Source organism: Alexandromys fortis, unplaced genomic scaffold (genome assembly GCF_014885135.2).
Source record: "Alexandromys fortis isolate MF-2015 unplaced genomic scaffold, M_Fortis_MF-2015_v1.1 scaffold_1, whole genome shotgun sequence".
Taxonomy (NCBI): Eukaryota; Metazoa; Chordata; class Mammalia; order Rodentia; family Cricetidae; genus Alexandromys; species Alexandromys fortis.
The window spans coordinates 26,577,181-26,601,141 of record NW_026067927.1 but is presented as its reverse complement, the minus strand read 5'-3'; the positions used below and the strand labels follow the sequence as shown (position 1 = coordinate 26,601,141).

Sequence of the window (23,961 nt, the reverse complement as noted above, 5' to 3'; positions counted from 1 at the left end):
TCAGGGGAAGCCACCCACACGTACTGTGAGCGAGTGGAGAAACTGAATGTGGCTCTAACAGTTAGAAACCCTGAGGCAGTGGCTAAAGCTTGAGGGCAGCACACTCAGGGTCATGGGCTCAGTCTGTGCAGCAGATAATAGAGTCAGAAAGCAGACCAGGGGCTGCCAGGCAGAGGGCACGGTTAGTCTGTAAGGGGCTCAGAAAACTGAATTATGATTTGGGACAGTTATCACTGATGTGAATCTCATAGAAATGTATACTTAAATGCCTGTCACAGTGTTTGAGTGAAAGGAAGTGTGGATTCCAAAGCTCAAGTAAAACTGGATGCAGTAGCGTCCATATGTGATACCAGCATACCCACCACCTTCCTCCTGCACTTTGAGTCAGCTTTCCCTCCCTCCACCTGAACATGAACCTGAGTGGAGAAGAAGCTCAGCCACTGAGCACCCAGGATCAGTCTGCAACTCAATTCCCAGGAATGTGAGGGACAGTGACTCCTCACAAGAAGGGCCTTTCTAAAAGGAAAATGGCCACAAACCATAAAGCAATGCAATCCATTCCTGAATGGACCCTTGCCCACAAAGAACAGCCTGTGACTCAGAGACTGAGCAGAGCTTAGGCAGACCAACAGCCACCAATCTCAAGTAGAAACACAAGGACTCATTCCACATAAGCAGTTGCCAAATCAAGTCCCTGTTCAACAGGAGAGGAAAAGGCCCTGCCGTTTCCATAAGACAGAGTCCAAGGCACCAGCCAGGTACAAACTGAAATCTGAGTTTCTGAAAACCTTCACTTTTGCTTCTAAATATTCAGGTAAAGACTACAGAAAAATGTAGTCTTTCTGAAGAAAAAGAATTCAAGAATTCCTACACAAAAGCCTGTAAAATGAGCTGTGGACAATAAGCAGCAGCAGCAGCAGTTCCTGGAGATGCCACAGCTAAGCCCTCTCTCATCGGGCATGTCTGACAGTGTCAGGAGGCATCAAGAAGCACCTGTGATGGCCACACGGGTGTCGGAGCAGCCCAATGTAATGGCCATCCTACGCAGAGCTGAGCATGGATCTGAGAGAGGATCTCAAACCCCAAGTCACACAGCTGGAATGGGAAGAGTATGATCAGTAAATAGAATTTTCCAAAGCCCTGAGATCAGAGTCCATCAGGAGAAACTGCACCCCTCAACACACTCCTCTTCCGAGCTATGACTGCTCTGAGCCAGGGATCTGAATGAACTAACTGGCTTCTCTTCCTTTACAAACCAACTACGGCTGGGTTCCTATGTCAGCAGCTGTAGTCCTAGGGACTCTACTGGGCTGTGGCCAGGGAATGTAAACAAACAGGACTGCCTTCGTCCTGCAGCACCTCTCACTAACAGCCGCTAATTGGGCACACAAGAGCTCACTGTATTTCCAGCATCACACTAACTCCAAGAGAGAGCTGGCAATGGCACAAAAACGGTGACCTGCCAATCCCATTACATGAAGAACGGGAGAGGAGAAAAGCACACCATGACTTCAGGGAATTCCAAACATTCTCCTCCAGAACACACAGGAAGGATTGGGGAGAGGAGTTTACGGAGGACGAAAACTGCTAGCTGGACCAGTGATGGGAACCCAGACACGCCCCTCAGACCCCTCCAGCAGGGGCCATGGAATCTCAGTCTTCAATGGACTAAGTCTTCATTGTCAAGAGAAAATGCCTGGCTACCCCAGCACACACAGGACAACCCCAGCCTCTGTGCCCCTTCACACTACACCAATCCTGAGGGCTCCTTCTAGTGTCGCGGGAGAGTATATGGAGTGGACCAGCTCACCTCGATCTCTGCTGGCGCAGGCTCCTTGCTGAAGCACATGTTCATGATGTTCCTTGCTGTTCGATAAAAAGTTGTTAGTGAAACAGATCTTCCCTGAAACAAAGAAAACAGAGTTGAGCCTTGGTTTTATACCAAGACATAAATCTGGTTGTCACAGATGTTTGACCAATGGCATCCCCATGGTGACAAACCACACTGTTCTCAGGAGGTGACAGCATCCCCGTTAAGTGTGCGATCCCAGCACACTGCCTCCAGAGCACTAACTAGCAGTGAACATGGAGACTGTAGAATGTGGGCTTGTTCTCCAGCAAGGCAGGGCTCTGAATAGAGTTCTCAGGGTGAGAAAGTGACTTTTCCTTACAACTTGAAAAGCTTTCCCAACTTTCTCTTCTTACAAAATAAAAGCCCAAGTACACGGAAAATCTAATTTTACATGAAGTATTGCAGACAGACACAGTAAGCAAGGGTGAGGACATGCTGGTGCTGCCAGCAGTGCCCCAGGGTGCTGAGATGCTGTATACAACTTTGGCCAAGCACATCGGGTTTTTCCAATTACATCTAAAAAATAGCTTTGACAATGCAGGTTTATAAGATCAACAAGAAAAACGTCCTTGGGTCTGATACACTCTCACAGTACTGGTTTAAACAGCTACCAAAGGACTGGAGAACACCTCAGTTCAGAAGGTACTGGTCTGGGATCCCAGGATTTGATGAGTAGATTTAATTAAAGAGGACAGCTTCCCAGTCATTTAAGATACAGACCAAACAAACAAAGGAGCACTCAGTACCAGGATCATTTTTCCATTGTCACAAAAGCTATTTCAAGCACAGCGGAGTGGACTGTAAGTAGGTGTTCTCAGGTAGCAATTCAAGTAGATGAAGACTAAACCCTTTCTGAGTCTAATAACAGACAAACCTGTAGAAATGCCTGAAGTCCAGAAATTTCCAAGTTCTAAGCTGAGGTCTGCTGATAGGCTAAGCCTCAAAAAAAGGATGCAGTAGGATCCAGGGCAAGTAAAACTCCTCTAAGAGGTCCTACGGTTTATGGTGGCAATCATTACAGAGGCACAGGCTGAAGCCTGAAATGGCATGACCATAGGAACCTGGCAGACAACCAGGAAAGGTGCTGACTGACCTAGCTGATATAGCAGAAAGCTGTCTAACTCAGCACTCCCTAAGAGATACAACAGAAGAAAGCCAACCAAGAATTCTTCCCGAAGGGAATCCAGATAAGGGTTTCAACTGGGAGGAATACTCACACAGCATCTACAAGCTGGCCCTGGGGTGTCTTTCCCATCTGCCCTTCCCCCTAAACAGGCCAATAGAAGGGAGCTCCAAATCTTGGGAAGCAGATGCTGGACTGCAAACTCTGTTTTCAGCCAGAAGCAGGGAGACTTGTGCCCAACCATCAGAAGTAATTTCACTTCCCAATCTCTTTCCTGCCTCTTTTCTGCACTGCTGTTAGTGGTGAGATTCATGTCTAGATTTATCTGTTCCAGCTCTCTTCATCAACACCTAACACTGGGCTGGATCTACAAGTCTTTTTGAACATAAAATAAGGAGGTAGAAAAGAGCGTTCTCAGAGCCCACAGCCCAGCCTGAACAGCTCCGGGCAAAGCAGTACCGTCAGAGGCCAGGCCAGAAGCAGAGTCATGGGACCAACAGACGGACCTCATCTTTGTGCCCCTGAGAGATTCGCAAACACAAGTAAAAGACACATCATTTAAGGGAAGTCGGAAAAGCCCTGGGAGGCAAACTACTCATCCATATCTTATGATGCCAAGCCTCAAACCTGAATCCTTGACTACTTAACTGCTCAGCCTCCCCAGGCAGGCCCAACTGTCTATTATTGGTGTACAAGACAGAATTCTGTTGGTGGGATCAGCTATCCCAAGAATCTGAATGTATGTCCCTCTACAGTGTGTGGTAAAATCAGCACTGTGACAGTACTATGGAACCACGCAGAGCACTGTCTGTGTGCTTCCACGGGGCTGTCAAATACTAGAACACTCACCCAAAGCTACAGCCGATCTTCCAGAACCAAAGCCAACAACTTTCCATTTATTATTCCTCCTTTGTGATACTAAGTCACAGCACTCAAAACAGACGAAGGCAGTGACCTAGCATTTGTCACAGCGGGACAGGCAGCCTCCTCCGGCTCCACCAGGGCAAGGGCCACATTGTTCCTACCCTGCAGCTGCAGGTTATGAGAACCACAGAGCCTCTTACCTTATAGATGCACTTGTGGAAGTCACTGAGGACACCTTTGTCCTCTTCCTCCTCTTTGACCACTTCTTTTTCCTGAGCGAACAATCGCCGCCGGCCTGTCTTGAGAGGGGCCTGGCCCACCTCCTTGAGCTTGCTACGGAAGCCATTCCTGGGTGTAACGCCATGGATGAGCCCATTTTTGGGCTCAAAGCGGGGCAGGGAGTGGAACTTGTGGTGGTCGTTCTCTGTGTGCCCCTCTAATGGCCCTTTGCGCTTCTCTAGGATTTCCTTCTCCATCAGCACCTCCTTCTCCAGCCGTCGGTGTTCCTCGGGGGACAAGGAATCGTAGGAGAGCAGGTACTGGCAGTAGGCCTCCTGCAGCTTGGCCAGCCGGTCCTGGGCAGTCTTGGGAATGCGCAGCATGTCTGCTAGTTTGTTCCATTTTTTGAGGTCAGTCACTTGCTGCATGCCGCCCATCTCATTAATCAGCCGGAAAAAGCAGGCCAGGTCGAGCTCACAGCCTCCTGGGCAGTGATGGGGGAGGGTGCGGAAGAGGAAATGGTTAAGAAGGACATAAAGGACCAATCTCCCACCCAGGCTCCAGGTTAGAGCAATGAGCAGCTAATGTACAGCTATGAACATTACTGGGCACTAGGAGACATGAACATGGCTGAGTACCAGGAGACAAAGCAAACTGAGGGGCCATCATCTCAGGAAGGGACTGAACAGAAGGAGGGGCAGAGGGAAAGAGGTAGCCAGGCATAGCGGAGGATCACCGCATCGGTGCCCAGGTTGTGGGCTTAGCAGGAACTAGAGCACTATTATTCCGAGGGTAGAGGGACCGGAGCAGAGCTGTGGTGACCGTGGGCAGGGCAGAGGCGAGCTTAGAGCAGCTCTGCTGTGGGGAATTACTACAGTCTCTTCCCAAAGCCTAACACTCACTCACAAGGGGGCTTATTCTCTCATCCGAGACAGACACCACAGTTGCTGCTTATCTCAGAAGATGAGAGTGGAAATGTTGATCAAAACTCAAACATTGGCTGAGCGGTATGGCTCAGTGGTACAACACCTGCCTAGCCTCTGTAAGACACACAAATCAAAAATAAAGCCAACAAAACAACAAATCCATCTCATGGATTAAAATGCAGCCCTTACTCTAAGCACCTGGGTGGAAGGTGGAGAAGCTGCCTCCCGGGAAAGAAGAATACTATCAACAACACAGCAGTGGAACAAAATAAAAACAAGAAATCCCTCCGTCTTCAAAAGCAGGGCTGCACTGACATCAAAACTAAAAGAAGCAAGGCTTCAGATGACACAGTAACAGGGGCCGGCTAGGTGAGCCACCGTGAGGGGAAGGGGGGTTGGGTTCCCTGTCCACCAGGCAAGGATCGAGTCCCTGAACTCTTCCGTCAGTAAGATAAAGAAGACAGTAGCCTGGATACATTTATTGCAATACAGGGAAACACCTGGATCGAATTGGTTGGAAGCAAAAGTCAGGAAACTCCTAAGGAAACAGCTCTCAGACTCAGCATAGTGGTCAGCCGTGCTTTAGGAGCTCACAGTACTACAGTGACATAAATGAGGTTTCTGTCTCCTGACTTCCAGTTAACACCTAAATGATATGCAAAGCTTGCTAAGTCGCTTATAGGGCTCTTGCCAGGCCTATACATCACCCATCATTTCATGGCTATAGGGTCACTGAGTGACCTGTGCCACCAAGGCTTCACTTACTAAATGCCCTCTGGGAAGAGAGGCTCCCAGGAGACATTGCCACAGATAGGTACATGTACTCACTGTAGAATCTGAGAAACTAAACATTTCCTAATCCTGCCCAATGGAAGCCAAAGGTATGATGCCGCTATTGGTCATGGACTAAGTAATGGCAAACGAGATGAACATAACTGAGGACGGAATGAATCATGGCTTACGGCACTAGCTCTGCAATCAGGATTATGGGGAAAAGAAAAGATGCAACAAAGTGTCTGGGCTGTCATGGCGACAGTACTTGCCGACTCACCTGTCCCTGAACACAAAAGTGCTGTGCACTGAGGGAGTTAGAATGGCCCCTACCTACCTGAAGGCTTGGTGTGGGGGCGAGGGAGTACATACCCCTCCCTGTCTATGAGTTCTACCCAAAGCCTGCCATGCCATCTCTGGGAGCACACTCGGGGTCCTCATCAGGCATGTTCAATCGTAGCCTCTTGAGAACTAGGAAATCTCTACCTGCTGATCCTCGCTCTTGGCCTTGGGGTGACCTTAGGGGAGGGTTCTCCCTACCACAGACACGACACTGTTTCACATGAGTTGGAGCCTGCGGGAGGACGGTGGACAGTGCTGCTGCTCTCTGCCTTGAGGAACTGGCCCCTAGTACAAGTCACTTGGACTTCACTGGAGAAGTCCATCTTGGGCAAGAAGAGTCACAGTGGGGGACGGAAGCAGGCAAACGGAGCCATGCCTACAGGAGAGGCATTCCGCTTTCCCGGCCGTGCACCTACAACAGCAGTCCATGGTGTCCACTGCTAGCCAGAACCAAACCAGTCCTTGAGAGAAATAGAATCTGATCGCTTTATGTCTGCTCAAAGAAACTGAAGAGAAGTAGGGAGAAAGAGAGAGAAAGAGAAGGACAAACGAGGACAAGAGGGATGCAAAAATGGCAGGAGTTTACAGAAGGTTGCACGTAGAGTTATGAGGACAATCCGAGGTGGCATGCTGCTGTACACACCCTGAAACCGTACAATGTAATGGTGTTGTGAAGGAGTCTATAAAGTAACCACTAAGTTAAAATAAGGTCACCCAGGCAAGAGGTGCCCCACCTCACTGGTGTCAGACAGAGGGGAAAGGCACTGAGAGGACACAGGTGCAGCTGCCCACGAGAAGCCCCAGAAAGAAGCTTTAGCAGAAGTCAGTCCTGCAACATGCAGAATTAGAAAACGATCTCTGCTTTTGAAGCCACCAGTCCATGGTACTTTGCTTGAACAGCCTGAAATCCTCAGTCCATCCCTGGACACTGATCACCTCCAGCAGTATTAGACAGTCCAGCAGGGGGCCTGGGATCTAGCACCATGACAACCCCCTCCCCACCACCTCGTCTGTGGCCTCCAATTCCAAACTTCTTCCCACAAGCATCTGGGACCAGGGGAAGAAGGCTGCACTAGGACAGGGAAATGAGCTGAGAGCTCCACCTGCCCCATGCTAGGTCATGGCAAAGCTGAGAGAGGAGCCACTCAAGCCCACACCTTACCTATGAGGGGGAGCTCATCCATGGTGATGCCCTGAGATCTGAGGTGCTTCTTTATGCAGGCTAGCCGCTGTACGTTGGGGCCCCAGCGCCGGCCCAGCTTATGGATGTGCTGGATCTGCGTGACAAAGCGCATCTCATCGTTGAGTTTGCACTCTGGCCGCCAGTCTGGAGGAGGAATCACACGACACATCCCGTACTTCTCCACCTGAGCACGTACTGACTCGATGTAGATGAGAGGGTCATGGAACTCCTTGGCGGAGGGCCTGAGGACAGGGATCTCGTCCATTGCTGCCCACCCAGACCTGCCGATCCCCTTCTCTGGCTTGCCCTGCGGATCATGCGGCTTGTGCGAGGACTCGGGTTGCGAGGTAGAACGATGTTCACAGGGGGTGCCCTCTGCCTTCCCATGTGCTTGTTTGCCCGGCGTGTTCTTGCCAGCCGTGGCCCGCTTCGGCCTATTCCTTTCCAAACTTCGCTCGGGCACTTCTTTCTTCACGTGTCCATTCAGCAGAGACTTCTCTGCTGAAGCCGCTGAGGCCTTTTTGCCAGGGGCTTCTGCAGTGCCTGCTGCCCCTTTCATCTTCTTCGGGGGTGACTGCGGCTTGTCCACCTGCTGTGCCTCTTCCAGTCTCCTCTTGGAATTCCGCAGTCCCTCCCTCAGCTGCCGCCCCCCCACCTCCTTAGTGCATGACTTTGGGTTCAACCTGCTGCTGGCCTTGAGGCCATTGGCAGCAGGCCCGGTGGACGTGGACGCCCCCCCGAGGGATAGCACCTGTTTGCGGGTTTTTGCATTGCTACTTTCAGTTTTCCCTGAGATTGTGTGGTTGACAGCTGAACTGGGCTTGTGGTGGGTGGGTTTGGTTTCCTTGACCAGTTCTCTCTTGGCTTTGGTGTATGTGACAGTCCCCTTGGTCACTGTGGCAGTGTACTTCACAGTTTTGGATGGTGAAGGTCTGACTTCTCGGATCTTTTTGGCACTGGTTGTACCTGCACCCAGAGATGACATCCGAGTGACTCCATTTACTTTAGACACCTACGGAGGCAGCAGAATCGGGGGTAAGAGAAAGAATTAGTACCCAGGAAGAAACAGTGAGAAAGGACTACTACAGATGCTGGTTACAGGCTTGGGAGATCAGATAAATAAGGCAAAAGAGCCATCAAGCTTTAGTCTTTGATACTAGCATGATACGCTCACAACCTAGATCTTACCCCAGACGGTGCAGGCTGGCCTCTGCATTTCTTGCATGTGTCTGCATAGTAGCATTTCTTTGCATGGCTTTCAGAGAATCTTGGGCTCCATAGTGAATACCCATATGCGGACCTTTTAACTACCTATGCCAATTCTAAGAATCTATAACAGCAAGATTCTGTTCATTTGAGACAAGTGAGCAATAGTTTTTAAAAACATATAAAATAGTTTTCTAAGTATACATCCCAGTAGCTAACCTCTGTGTGATGTGGGAGGGTCTTCTGTTTTGTGTTGATTTCATTGGTTAATAAAGAAACTGCCTTGGCCCTTTGATAGGACAGAAAATTAGGTAGGCGGAGTAAACAGAACAGAATGCTGGGAGGAAGAGGGAAGTGGGGCAATCGCCATGTCTCTCCTCTCTGGGTCAGACGCCATAGAGCCAGCCTCCAGGTCAGACATGCTGAATTACCTCATGGTGCTACACAGATTATTAGAGATGAGTTAATCAAGATGTGAGAATTAGCCATTAAGAGGCTGGAACTAATGGGCCACGCAGTATTTAAAAGAATATAGTTTGTATGTTGTTATTTCGGGTGTAAAGCTAACCATGCAGGAGCCGGGCAGGACGAAAAACAGGCCTGCCCACTGGCCACTACATCTGTGAGTCACAAAACTGTGCAGCTAACGCGCAAATAGAAGACCCAGCTATGATGTTTTAAAAAAGACACTAGAGAAAGAAAACAGCCACAGCTCCCAAGTGCCTTGGTCCAAATCACAGGTCAAGCCCATAGGTGTGGCTGCTAGCTCACACTCATTGTCCTTGATACTCAGCACAGACAGTCTCACTAGGTGCAGGATAGACATTTCAACTCCTTTTCACCTTTTTTTTTCAGATTTATTATTTATTACATAATATAGTGTTCTGGGGGCTGGAGAGATGGCTCAGACACACAGAGTATTGTATACATAATAAATAAATATAAAAAAAGAAAAAATAATAATATAGTGTTCTGCCTGCATGTATGCCTGCAGACCAGAAAAGGACACCAGATCTCAAGATGGTTGTGAGCCACCATGTGGGTGCTGGGAGTTGAACTCATGACCTCTAGAAGAGTGGCCAGTACTCAACTGCTGAGCCATCTCTCCAGGCTGACATTTCAACTTCTTTTGTGAAGCAAAAATAAGCCTAACCCGTTGTGGGAGACTAGGCAGTTTGGATGCTCACCTTACTAGACCTGGATGGAGGTGGGTGGTCCTTGGACTTCCCACAGGGCAGGGAACCCTGATTGCTCTTTGGGCTGACGAGGGAGGGGGACTTGACCGGGGGAGGGGGAGGGAAATGGGAGGCGATGGCAGGGAGGAGGCAGAAATCTTTGATAAATAATTAATAAAAAAATAAAATAAAACAGCAAAATAAATAAATAAATAATAAATAAAAACAAACCCTTAAAAAAAGGATTTGCCCAAATAGATTACTGCCCCATCCCGCAAAAAGAATCTTTAAAGCCCCCTCCGTGGGATTAAGATATGAGGCCTATGATTCTGGAACTCCAACCAGATCCTTAGTTGCCAACTTTGAAAACCTGCTGAACAAGGTTTTGGGGTTTGTTTTTTTGTTTGTTTGTTTGTTTGTTTGTTTTGGGGGGGTCTCTATGGTACAGAATCCAGTCAGATCTGTTTTCTACGAATGCCAGAAATGATGTGAAAACAAATGCTTGGTGTGACTTGGCTTATGAGCCTACCCATACTTGCTCATGGAGCTCCCCCAGCTTTTGGGGTGAAGTGGGACACTGATGAATTAGGTGCCAATATACAAGGCTGGAAGAAGGTTCTGTTGATAAGTGCTTTCCATGTAGGCATGAAACACTAAGATCAACTCTAGCATGCATGAAAACAGCTAAGCATGGCAACACACAGTTGAGTCCCAATATAGGGAGACAGATAGACATATCCCTGGCACTTGCTGGTCAGTCAGCCTAGAAAAATCATGAGCCTAGATTCAATGGAAGACTGTCTCAGTTAACGAGATGGACAGCTCCTGAGGCAGCTTGGGTTTGTTCTCTGGTCTATGCACAGTAACACGCACAGACAGACAGACGGACGGACGGACAGAGCGAACAAGGGATGAGATCAAGAACAAGGTTCTACTAACTTGAAGGAAGAGGTATGGAGATACCTTTATTTAGTTCACCTTAGTTTTATCAAATGAATCTATTGATTAAATGCCCAAATGAAAAACATTAAGATAATTAGTAAGTGGATTTACTTGATCTATATCTCCAACACGAAGGACACCGAGGCACTCAGCTAGGCACAGACAGTAGGCAAGCAGGTCTCTGGAATGGTGCCATATGCGCTGGAGATGGTAGAGAAATACATGCTATACAGGCTTCCCTGCCCCTCCATTATTGGGGGCACAGCCTGTCTCACCCTTACACAAGCAATACAATAAAGCTAGTCTCTTGCTGAAGATGAAGACTTTCTGTCAAAAGCCCAGCCTCAGATATATACTGGCATCGGGTCAGTATTTCTCTAGCTTGGAAACCCTGAAAATTCTTGAGAACAAAGTGAATACTTTTGATGATTAATAGAAGTTCCACAGCCACTGGCCATGCATTGAATCTGTGAGGATGCTAACAGAATCCATATTCAGAAGACCTAGATGGTGCAGTATCGCTACAAGTCCTTTAGCCCAGCCTGTCAGAGGGCATGGCACGAAACCAAGGTTCTCTGTGGCCCATATCAGATAAAGATGACGATTCTTGGAACCAACCCTCTGGCTTCTAGGGACACCTGGCTCCTTGCCAAATTATTTAGACACTCAATTCCTTGTCACTGTCTTCCATGACAAAACACCACACTGTTGGGGGATGAAACGCTAGACTGTTGCCAAAATTATTGTCGACCACTAAAATCATGAGAATCTATTTCACCTGCTTTCTCAGATTAGGAGTCCCCACAAATACAATGCGTTCATGTCTGTCTCCTTGAGCCAGAACAATTCGTTCTAATGGACGAAGAAATAAACTAAAGCAGCAGTCCTCAACTGTAACCCTGCCCCTCATACAAATCTTCCCAGTGGTGGCCACAACACAGCTGGCAAGCTAAGCCAGCAACCAAGCCATCTCATAAACTCGCTGAAGAATATACAGAAACCTCAACAAGTTGAGATGGCCTCTTCTGCTGGAAAGGCTTGGAGCCTACAAACTGAACACAGCGACACCTCCTTCACAGCGTGTGCTCATCGCTCAGAAGTCAGCGCCTCAAAAACAAAACCCCAGGGAAACGAGGAGCTGTGACACCAGTGATGTTCTACCACCCTCAGAGCTACAGCACATTTGACTTTCAGAACAAAAGACAACCTCAGTCACTGAAATGACATCAGCAAGGGAAATCACGAGCTGCAGCTGTGATGTCCTATGGCGGTGTGGATGCAAGAGAATGTGCCTCATTTGCTGGAAGGGTAGCACAGAGTGCTGCAGCAGGACCCTCCAAGGCACAACAGAAAAAAGGAGAACGGCTTTCTACACCAGTTATAGTGGAGATTCTAGGAATGCAGTGCCGCCCACAAACCAGCTCTGCAGGAAATGGGTTTGTGAATTGTTCTGGGCCCACAGTCACCCACCTGCATCTCCAGAGGCCACAGAGACAGCCAGAAAGTTGCATCTCCAGAGGCCACAGAGACAGCCAGAAAGTATTTGCAAAAGGTTGTTTAGGTCCGGCCACCCCCCTCCCCCCCATTTCAAAACCCAAGGAGTTCAACTATTCCTCCTTTTCTGGTTTTTTTTCTTTAGAGTTTTTTTTTAGAGACTGGAACCCCACCCACCCCCAGTGATTTAATAAGCTTTGGTGAACAGGAAGGACTTGTACTTACAAGGCAGACCAGAAAAGAGATGTTTGGGGATAAGTGAACCAAGATTTAATTAAGAGCCTGCATTCACCCAGGGTCATTATTGGCAAACTCTCATTCCCCACGAGAGGGAGCCAGTGAGCTTGACCAGGAACATAGATTAAGTGGCGATGATTAAAAAGAACAAAACCGCATAACTACTTCAGACAGAGGAGACATGGTCAAAGGTTAAGGAAGACCCAGGTTCTTGTAGCAGTCACAGATGCATCTACCACAGAGGCAACATGAAAACAGAAAGCTAAAAATGGAGCACACAGACACAGGAGAAGCTGGGCAAAACTTCCTTTTAGCACCCCACACATAGATTGAATGGAATTACCCCAAAGACACAGGGGGTGGCATTATTGAACATGTAGCCTTGTAGGAAAAAGTGTGTCATGAGGTTTTAGAAGATTAAGCCAGGCTGGTGGCTTGTTCGCTCTTCCTGCCCCTTGAGGATCTACCTCTCTAGCACCAACTCTGCCTGTGTGCCATCATAATTCCCACTATGCCAGTTGTAAGACCAGCCCAGTTAAATGTATTCCTTTTAAGAGATCTCATAGTCATGGCGTCTCTTCACAGCAACAGAAAACCTAAGATACTCAGATTTCATTCTCTAGAGCTTATTCCCAATTGTTTTCCTAAATTCACATTTTTTATCCTTTGTCCTCTGTGGATCTTCTGGGACAAGGTCATTTCCTCTCTATATACTTACACAAGAGGTGTCTTCTGGCCAGGCATGTCATATATCCTTCCAAGAGTGTCTGGTGGCTACCCACGAAGACCTGTAGCATCCTTCTCAGTATTACAGATTAACCTCAGTGTAAAGAGTAAGACATATTTGGTGTGTGCCAGTAATTCATATTCCAGACTACTGGCCACATTCAACCAGGAACTTCACTGACTCTCTTGGAAAGCTAGGATTTCAGAACACTTTGAGAAGCAGGTCATGCCAGCGTTCAGGGAGTGAGGCAGGAGGCCTGTCACACATTCAAGGGCATATACAGCAAGACTCTATCTCAAAATAAAAGGAAATAATCTCTCTCCTGATAGCCCCAATCTTTTGGGAATCCCACAACAGCTGGCATCTGTTACTGTGTTTAACTGGAAGCCTTATTTCAGAATAACAAATGTCAAACATCTACAATGCAATCCACCAGTTCCAGAGGCTTGGGATGAGATTAGAGTGGAATGCTGGCCACACACCCTGCATACCAAGACAAAGAAATGCAAAAGTGTTATGGGTTATGTGTGTTCATGTATGCTAAATCTCAGGATCCAGGGCCTTGAAGCCCAAGGACTGTACCATCTACCATTACTCCTTAGTCCAAGAACGAGAAGAACAGGGTCTGTGAGAGCAAGCAGAGCAAAGCTGCTGCCAGCAATACCCCATGCAAATCAGTCCACCCACAGACTTCCTACAGTCAAAGCTAAAGCTAAAGGTCGGAGTATCCTTCAACAAGCATTTGAGTGTCATCATATCTATCAATTAAAAAGGGATCTACAATTTGCTTTTATTGGCCTCATTTTCAGAGCATTCAACTAACAAGATCAGAAGATCACCCACTAAGCACCAGGTAGGCAAAGATCACATTCTCAAGGGCACAGTGGAGATCAGGATCACAAGAAAATCGGAACTAGATAGAAGACCTCTGACTGATTCTGGATGTAGGAAAGACTCCCAAGAAGAGAAGCCAAGGCTGGCAGCACTCAAGTCCCAGCAGCTCACTCTATTGTGGTCTCTGTGGTGGTTTAACTGAAAATGGCCCCATGCACGTTTGAAGGCAAGGATTAGGAAATGTGCCTTTGCTGGAGTGGGTTTGACAGTGGGGTGGGCTGTGAAACAGCAAAAGCCCATGCCAGGCCCAAATGCCATCTGTCTAAAAACAGGATGTAGCTCTCAGTTAAGTCCCCAGCAGCAAAAACCTGGCGGCCATCATGCTCCCTACGGTGATGAAGATGGCCTAACCCGAAGCTGTAAGTAACCCCCAATTAAATGTTTTCTTTAATAAAAGAAGAAATACATGCTGTCCACTGTCCAAGTAATAGAACATGAACTAAGACAGCCTACCATCAACATTCTAGATGGCATCAGGTAGCATGCACCCATCACGGACAACAACAACCCAGTACCCCTCCAAACTTCCCACTCCCCCAGACTAATTACTGTTGCGTTATAGAGTGCTGAAGAAGAGCTGTGACTGAGATGAGCAGCAATGATCCTAGGCAAATGTAAGTCACGTACCCCTTGATTAAATGTCACCAGCATGAATCTTTGGACAAAAGTAAATAATCTGGAGATGCAGCTCAAACACGACTAACTAACTCAACAACTAACTATTCTTAATAAGACCTGTGGTTAAGAATACTGGGTATAGCCGGGCGGTGGTGGCACACGCCTTTAATCCCAGCATTTGGGAGGCAGACGCAGGCGGATCTCTGTGAGTTCGAGGCCAGCCTGGTCTACAAGAGCTAGTTCCAGGACAGGAACCAAAAAGCTACGGAGAAACCCTGTCTTGAAAAATAAATTTAAAAAAAGAATACCGGCTACTCTTCCAGATGACCCGGGCTCAATTACCAGCAGCCACGGGGCAGTTCACAACTGGCTGTGCCTCTAGTTCCATGGGACCCGACACCCTCACACAGACTCACATGCACGCAAAATACAAATTCACATAAAATAAAGTTTTAAAAAGATCACCTGCTTTATGTAATAGTGTAAAAATTTTTACCATAACCAGACTAGAAAATAATCCATTACGTGACTGCTTGGTAAGAAAGCATAGCTGTTCCGACTATGGTCAATCTTGGTAAGAAAGCATAGCTGTTCCGACTACGGTCAATCCCCGTCTAATCTCAACTAAGTACAGTTCAACCTGAATAGGTACAACTGGATATGGGCACCTGGATGTTTAGAAAACGCATAAAACTCGGGCCTCTTCCAGGGAATACATAGGATTCAGCCTGTTTGTCTCTGTATCTCTATCTCTACATCCTTTTTCCACTCTGTATCACAAGCAGAAACATATAGAACTGAGCTCGGCTCCAGCTCCTTTAAACCAACAGTAGTGGGAGTGGGCGGTAGCTGGTGCGCCACTGAAACAAACTAGAGCGGGCCCACCTTGTGTTGTGAGCCTTAGGAATGCAAACATCAGGACCCCGTGTTTAGGAGGCAGCCCCAGCTACTGACAGAGCAATTCCATAATCAGGCTCAGCTGCCATCTCTGGAGAAAGATGATGTCTTTGTTTGATAAACCAGAGCTACTACTGACATCATGATAAAATTACTTGTTCTCTCATGAGGTTCAAAAGACTTAGAACGGTGGTTCCTCATAATACGGGAACCCCCAATCGTAAAATTCTTTGATTTTATTTCATAACTGTAATTTTATCAGTTATGAATCATAACTATCTGATGTGGACGATATCTGACATATGAACCCAAAGAGGGTCATGACCCACAGGTTGAGAACCACTGACTTAGAATGGGGTCTCGATAAAACATAGAAACAGAGAGTGGCCATGTTCACCACCTCAAACGAAAACCTAAATGCTTGAAAAGTAAAGATCAAGACAAAATACTCTGTGTGTGTGTGTGTGTGTGTACACGCACAAGTGCGCGTGAGAGGGGGTGGGGCACGTGTGCATACATGCATTCGCACTTACTTGTATAAGCCTGTACAGCTCTATAAATGAATATACTCATTCACATTCAGGAACATATACTTTGAACTAGTTACTGAGACCACAATTTGGAATACAGCCCGTAAAGAAATCTCTCCTGTCCCCTCACTACCCTGCTATGAACCCATCTTTAGAAATCACAGTCCTGGGGAAATTGCAATTCTGCCAAGATTACTGGGAAAGGGAAGCCATCAACGAACTGTGATCCCCTAGGACTCATCAACCCTACCATGGTTAGATGCATGAGGAGCCAATTGTTTGTTATCTGTTTTAGAATAGCTAGCCCAGTCCCTCTTATGTGCCCCAATGGATCTGCCTGTATGACTATACTCCCTGCCTCCCAGAGCTGTTCAGAAAATATGGACAGGAAAATTTCCATAGAACAGCAATGGCCCAAGATGCAGGTCTTAAGAGTTACCCAAGAAAATCTTATTATTCAATCTTGTTAATACAGAACCTTCACAGCCAAGTGTATCTCATCCAATGTTAGATGGTTCAGCAGTGTGCCTGCCTGCCTACTCAAGACACCTGCTGCAAGTCCTGGCCGAGAACAAGAGAGCAGGTGAGATAGTTCGACGGGTAAAGGCTCTAGCATCGGATGAGTGAGTGGAGTTTTATCTCTAGGACACAGATGTTGGAAGGAGAGACCCAACTACCAAATGTCATCCTCTCACCTCCATAGAAAAGCTTTGCTGTACACAAGGATACAAACACCAATAATTGATATACTAAATATAAACCTTATAAGAAAATTTAAAAACAAAAGCAAGCAAGAAAATAGACCACAATCATCCCAGACAAGCCTGTACCATCTCTAGATTTATTTGAACACCAAACTCATGCCTCTACAGCTAAAATGAGAAAGACAATGGGTGTTCCCCACATTTGTACCTGGTGGAGCACTTGAACAAAAGGAACATTAAGAACACATGCTACATTTCTCCACTCCCCGTGAACTCTAATATCCTATCAGTCTTACTGTGTGAGCAAAAGGCATCCGGTTAGGGTTGGGGTTAGATCCAGGAGGGAAAAGACCCACAAGTCCCACCTGGATCTTCGTAAGGTTAAGAGCCACACTTTGGTGAAGAGAAACTATCCCTGTCCACCTGTGTGGCGAGTCTTACTTCTCTAGCTTCTTTAGCCTGACTTCACTTTGTGAGCGAACTGAGCATTAGCTGGTAGACCAGAAAGCTCCTCACAATGAGGGTTACCTGTTTCCGTAAGTCCTGAGCCGACCGATGCAGAGGGGGAGGTTGGTGGTTGGCAGGAAGCCCCTTGGCCAAGGAGCCTGCAGAGGGGGTGGCTGAGGGCTGGGCCACTGAAGCCTGCTCCCTTCGGCTGTCTGCCCTGTGGTCGATGTGCTTCTCCTTCCCGGGAGTGGCCTCCTTGCTTTTGTGTTTTTGAGCGGGTTCTTTCTCCCGTGTTGACCTGTTGGAGCCATTGAAGACTAGAAAAGGGAGAGAGGGGAAAATGAAGTTATTGTCTTGAGTGGGTAACTATTCAAAAACTCTCCAGTCAAATGGGCAGCACCCAACAAGTATCTGAAAGGAGATAAAACCGATTAAAAACGCTTTAGAAAATCTTAAGAAAGAATTCCTGTAGCTTAAAACTTTTTTTTTAATCCATTAAAATAATCTCGCTAACGTAGGTGATTAGTCATAATAGCTTGTACCTAAAATCCTAACACTCAGGAAGCCAAAGCAGAACTACCCTAATAACTTCAAGACCTCTCTGGGCTACACAGTGAGTTCTGGGCCAGCCTGACCTACAGAGTTTGACTGTCTCAAATAAACAAAAATAGTTACACAGTTAAAAACAGTTAATAGTTAAAGACTAAAAACTATAGAAAAATTTATTCAGACTATCAATGCTGTAATGTGCTAAATTTCCTCAGGTTACAAGGGGAACCTGAAGCCCCATGCAAACAGAATGTTATTATTAGAAAGACAGTGTACTGGCTGCAAGTGACCTACTGACCTTCATAGCTAGCATCCCTTTAGTGCGGAGGTGCTGGCAGGGTCTAGGCTTTCATCATCACTCCTAGTATCCCCAAACAAGACTGGATAGTATACATCACTAGCCTATAGCACATCACTAGCCTGGGAGTGACCCAAATCAATATTCAAAGTGCATTTACTACTTAATACAACTTGCTTTATAATACAAAAAGAAAATCAATTAAGGTATGTGAAGTCACTAATGTCAGGGACCATCTGTATGTAGTCACAGTCCAAGACCACCTGAAGATATCGAGAAGCACTGAATGAAATTTAAAGGCACACATACACTGTGCAACCGGATGGGTAAGGCATGCAGTTGCAGTTGCTTTTATGACCTCCAGGTGGATAATGGGTGAGCTGGAGTTGTAAGCCAACCCTATTCATTACTAAATCCAGAGCTAGAAACTGTATCCCTGAATAAGCCACATGGATGTTGAAGACTCTTTGGACTGTTCCCTACTTACAATTTCTTGATTAAGTTATTATTTAACTATCCTCTTAGTAGCCATTTAGAACATAGAAATATGTAACTTAATATGCTTTCAACTATCAAATAAAATCTTTAGAAACATGAATCTGCTTCCTGAACTCCAAAAGCTAAGAATGGTATCAGCTAGCCCTTGGAATCTAGAGATGGCCTGACATCCTCACCAACGTGCCAGTAGGATTTTTATTTATTTTTTAAAGGTAGAGTTTCATTGTAAAAGTCTTGGTGACTTTGAAATCACTAGGTAGACCACGCTGGTCTTGAGCTCACAGAGATCTGCCTTCCTCTGCCACCCACAAATTCCAATGGAAAGGAAAAAGCTCCACCTAAGGTGTCTTTTGTTCTGTAATTCAAAGGGTCACTGTAACAGACTTGCCCCCATTAGAGGGTATCTCAGGTAGTGTAAAGGCCTGGGCAAGGAGCTAAAGAGAGCAGCCAATTTTCCTTCACCAGTCCCTCACACAACCTGGAGAGCACCTGTCTCCACACAGGCAGGCAGAGTGGAGAGCCTTCGACGCTGCTGCTCGCATCTCCCCATCCTCTGACCTGCAAATACTTCCTTCTTTTGCCCCTGGAAAAATGTGTGTGGACTAGGCTAACCTCGGACTCATTTGCCCACCTTAAAAGCACATGTCACCATATTTAGCTTACATTTTTTTTCGGGTGCTAACTCTGCCTTTAAACTGCAAAGTTTAGAAAGCTCTCCCACCCATAAATATTGGAGATTGCTTCATCTGATTTTTTTCGCTCCTCACAACCTATAAAAGTGGATAATAAAATTATGTTTATGGTATAACATGATGTGACACACAGCTCTATGAAATGTTAAGCTAACGAATATGTTCCATATTCCCAAATATGCACTGACTTTGTAAAAACATTCATTTTTGATCTTCTTTCTATGGGTACAGAATTGAGCGCTATTAACTGAAGTCATATTCACACAAATAGCTCTCCGTGGCACACAAAATTTTCAAAATTAAAATAATCTGAACTTCCTTCTAAGTCTTTTCCTCATTTAATTGTTCAGATGTAACTCTTCCTTTGCATAGGATCTCTCTCCTATCTGGGTTAACTGTGAGCATCAAACTCAAAGGTTCTTCCAGGACCAGCAATTATATACTCAAAACAAATTTTAGACACTGAAATAAAGATGGTGTCTCATTGCTTCTCTGTTACACTAGATGCAGGGGAAATGGAGCAGCTATAATGTCTGCATTTACTCTAAGTGTAAGTAACTAGTCACTGTCAGAAACCATCAATCACACCCCCACATCTGCAGCCTGGGTCTGCCTGGAACAAATGAAGAACATCATCTCTGAGGAGTCAATTAAGAAGGTACATGAATCCAGGCAATTCTTGACTGGATTTCTGACTAATTCCTCACTAATTTCATAAAGCAAAGAACATGGCTCCAATATCCTGAACTGCTTTCTTCTCCTAAGAAAGACAATTAATTCACAGATCACCCTGCTTCTAAGCACCAGGTTTACAGTCATTAATTTTATTCGAAGAGAGGGTGAAACAAAAATATTCTCTAGATTTATCTTATCATTCTTGGCTCTGATATTTATTATTGGGCAAGTGAGCTGATCCTTGGTTTCCTCATTTGTAGACTGAGGCTAACAGATGTTCCTGCAGAGCCACTGAAGATTTAAAGGGGCCGTCTTAGGAAACTTCATCAGCATACCCCGACTAAGTGTGTTCTAGCCTCCTTTCTTTCATTGCTGGTAGAGGGCAGTTGGCCTGAGCAAGACCCATCACAACATGTGACCAGTGAGGTTCATTAAATATGACACCTTTACCGTTTGCCTGCCAAGTACCCCCAGCTCCCACCCCACTTACTATGGATCTAGATAAAGCTTAGCACAGCCACCACTTGTCCCCCTATGTTACTCAATTTGCCCCTAGCATTGCTACTGGCTAGCTTGTCACCTGTTCAAGAATTCATGTTCTCATGTAAACACGAAGGGACAGGAGTGCTTATCTACTAATGCAATGACAATTCAGGGAAAAGTGGGTTAACTGACAAGCAGCATACAGTCCTTTGCTAAAGAATCATGCCAGCAAACAGTTCTAAGCTGTGGACATCAAGTATGTCTTCCTGACCTAAAAAAGGAAGGTCCTTCACCACCACTGCCTGAAAAGGAGAGAGGTACAACCCTCTGGTTCCAATGGAATGCACTTGGAGAACTTTCAACTACTAATCCTCCTTCCCAGGAAAACACTGGAAAGCAAAGATCTGGAACCAGAGCCGAGCTGTGCAATACTGGCTGCAGCGGGTGGTGAGGGAGGCCAGTGCTATCAATGCAGTTGAACAAACCAGCTGCTCTGCAAACTGCAGCAGCGTGCCTGCGAAGGAGTACTCTAATAAGATGTCCTAGGAAAGAGAAATGAAACAAACTGTGATTTGCAAACAAAAGATGCTTTTCAAATGAATCTGGCTGTAATGATCCTGCAATTTTATAGAGCAATATACCCCAATGGCAAACATACCCAAAAAGTCACATCGTGTGTTAAATGGGGAGAAAAGGGGAGGGAATGATTGGGAAAAGCCGATAAAGGCAAGGACAAGGTATATTTTGTGCTCGACAGCTCATTAATTTTAAGTGTCGTGGGAACCTGCCAGTTTTATTCCTCCAAGTAATTATCTTTTGTCTTAATTTGTAAGATTTTCAAGAAAGGAAGAGAAGGAAAAGAGAGGTTTAAAAAAAAAAACCACTTCCCATTCTGTGAGCATGAGACAGAAAGGCATCAATGTATAGAAGCTCACTACAAACCGTCCCCAATTAAAAGAAATAATTGGACTAGCTTCTTTAAGCATCCATCACAGTGAGCCATATTAGGAACCTGTATTGTCCTCAGATACAAATAGCTTGACATAATGAACAGAGACTGATATATTGATTTGTATACACTTACTCTGAAAGTTAAATGCTCTATGGGGAAGTGTTTTCACACCATAATAAACAAAATCTGTAAATCCTAAGCCTGATATTTTCATTGAAGGTCACTTCATTCTTGAAAGGGAAAGATTTCCTTCCAACTAGGAGTGAAAAAGACACAGGCAAGAGAAGTTTCTTTAGTAATGTCTTTTACTACAATTATGTGAGGTGGAAAGCTACATTTCCATGGAGAAATTCACATTTAAAGTTCCCAAGAGTCCAACATGAATGATGCTGTCCATGAGCTCTGTGCACACACTGAGATGTGTGCAGGCTTAAGGCAAACCTATGAAGGAATGCCTAAAACCCTCACATACTCTGGCTGAACAACACTTGTGCCCGATTCCCTAAGGATAAACCAGCTGCCCCTCATCTTTCTTCCAAGTCTTGCTCAAGTATTTTGCATCAAATATACAGTGTGTTGTGTGTTCTTCAGAGGACACTATGCAAATATAACATGGGTGATCTTTATGAAAGCTCTTGTTACAATGGCAAAAAGGCACATCTGACAAAAATCAGTTCATTTTAAAGAGAGCTGACAAAGCCAGCAACCTGGTCTCACACCCTGTCTTGCTTCATTACTCCTAATAAACAGGACAAATGCCAAGAGCAAGGAATCACTGGGTAAATGCAGTAATAAAGAAGTCCCTGGCATTTGATAGAAGTTCTTCCACATTTTGAGAATACTCCCTGTCTCACTTGAGAGCTGATGTGAACATGTCGGGAAACCCAGAAGCGCTATTCCAAAACCTTGCCCTGCTCGTAGAAAAGCACCAGGCAGCAATCAAGAACTTCAAGACAGAACAGACACAACAGTCAAACTAACAAGAACATTGTCTAATACCATCCCTCTAGAAGAGGGCTTAGGGAGACAAAGGAATCGTAGGATAAAAATTAAGAAGAATGCACTATAGAAAGGAAAAGAGATCTACCAGTTTCTGATAGCAAGCCAGGCATTTAAATGTAAGCTTCATGTTATTACAAGCTGTCCGGTCTTGAACTAGGCACAGGCTCCATCAACTGGCTGGTATTAAAGCCTTGTTACTGTACAAAGGCTGGCTTCCCTGGAGCCAGTTCAACTTTATAGAGCTTCTATTGTCTGAAGACAATGGGATGTCTGCTAACTGGTGCCAACATTTCAAGAGGATTTTACTGTAGTGTGTGGGTACTCTACCCTGGTTTGACCTGGGCCAAAACAGCTCAGTAACTCAGTAGAGCATCATGGCTTAAAGCAGGAAGAGTAGAAAGAACAGTTCAAGTTCCTTTATGCATTCTGAGAACCATCACCAAGCCAAACTCACCAGTTAGTACCTTCAACACTCTCTGAGTAATTAGCTCAAGCATCTTAATCAAGTTCTATAGATTTGCTGTGTCTACAAAACCAGACTGGGATTCTGTCTCACTCAGATGTAAGTGAGAAAAATGTGTGCAGATAGTTTGCTTTGGATTATCCTTCCTCACACAGCAGATAAGGGCATGGCATGCAGCTCTGACTGGCCAGCAACTTGCAAAAAGACTCTTAAGATAAATGGTTTGTCCCTGAAAAATGGTTACCTGATTCTCTTCAACACAAACAGAACACTGATAACATTATGACTGGTAACTAATATCCACAACATTCCAGAAGGACCATGGGTAAAAATTGCTAGACAAACGGATTCCCATACTTCACTTAAGGAAAGAGCAAACATGGATTATTCACAGAGGGATGGAGCATTAAATTGTACAGAATAAATGATCAGCAATTTTGCGGTTTCGTGAGGAGGGGGGCACTATGGAATTCTGTATCAAAAGGGCAATCACATCTAAAGTAAATGTTAGTTCCTTGGGCAGCTGAGGATAGGGAACCTGAAATAACCCTATCCTATAGCCATACTGATGAATATCTTGCATATCACCATAGAACCTTCATCTGGCGATGGATGGAGATAGAGACAGAGACCCACACTGGAGTACCGGACTGAGCTCCCAAGGTCCCAATGAGGAGCAGAAGGAGGGAGAACATGAGCAAGGAAGTCAGGACCACGAGGGATGCACCCACTCACGGAGACAGTGGGGCTGATCTATTGGGAGCTCACCAAGGCCAGCTGGACTGTGACTGAAAAAGCATGGGATAAAACCGGACTCTCTGATCATGGCGGACAATGAGGGCTGCTGAGAAGCCAAGGTCAATGGCAAGGGGTCTTGATCCTACTTCATGTTCCGGCTTTGTGGGAGCCTAGCCAGGTTGGATGTTCACCTTCCTAGACCTGGATAGAGGGGGGAGGACCTTGGACTTTCCACAGGGCAGGGAACCCTGACTGTTCTTTGGACTGGAGAGGGAGGGGGAGAGAGGTGGGAAAAGGGGGAGAGGGGCGGGAGGAAGGGTGTCACGTACCACCTCATCCAGCAAGGATGATGCGACCACCAGAGCTCTTCTTGCTAGCAGTTTATTCAGGACCTTTTTTAACAATTGTATCTCTCTCTCTCCTCTCTCTCCCCTCTCTCCCCTCTCTCCTCTCTCTCCTC

At 45.9% G+C, this 23,961-nt stretch overlaps 1 protein-coding gene across 9 annotated transcripts in view; it reads right to left on the bottom strand.

The window, feature by feature from the left end:
• Jarid2 (jumonji and AT-rich interaction domain containing 2) overlaps positions 1 to 23,961 on the bottom strand; it is a 439,139-nt gene that overhangs the window by 13,430 nt on the left and 401,748 nt on the right. For all 9 annotated transcript variants that reach the window (XM_050143916.1, XM_050143911.1, XM_050143915.1 and 6 more), the window contains 4 exons: positions 17,233 to 17,468; positions 7,260 to 8,292; positions 4,040 to 4,542; positions 1,811 to 1,903 (listed from right to left, as the gene is read on the bottom strand). In XM_050143916.1, coding sequence (XP_049999873.1) covers positions 1,811 to 1,903; positions 4,040 to 4,542; positions 7,260 to 8,292; positions 17,233 to 17,468 — 1,865 coding nt within the window. The remainder of the gene's footprint in view (positions 1 to 1,810; positions 1,904 to 4,039; positions 4,543 to 7,259; positions 8,293 to 17,232; positions 17,469 to 23,961) is intronic.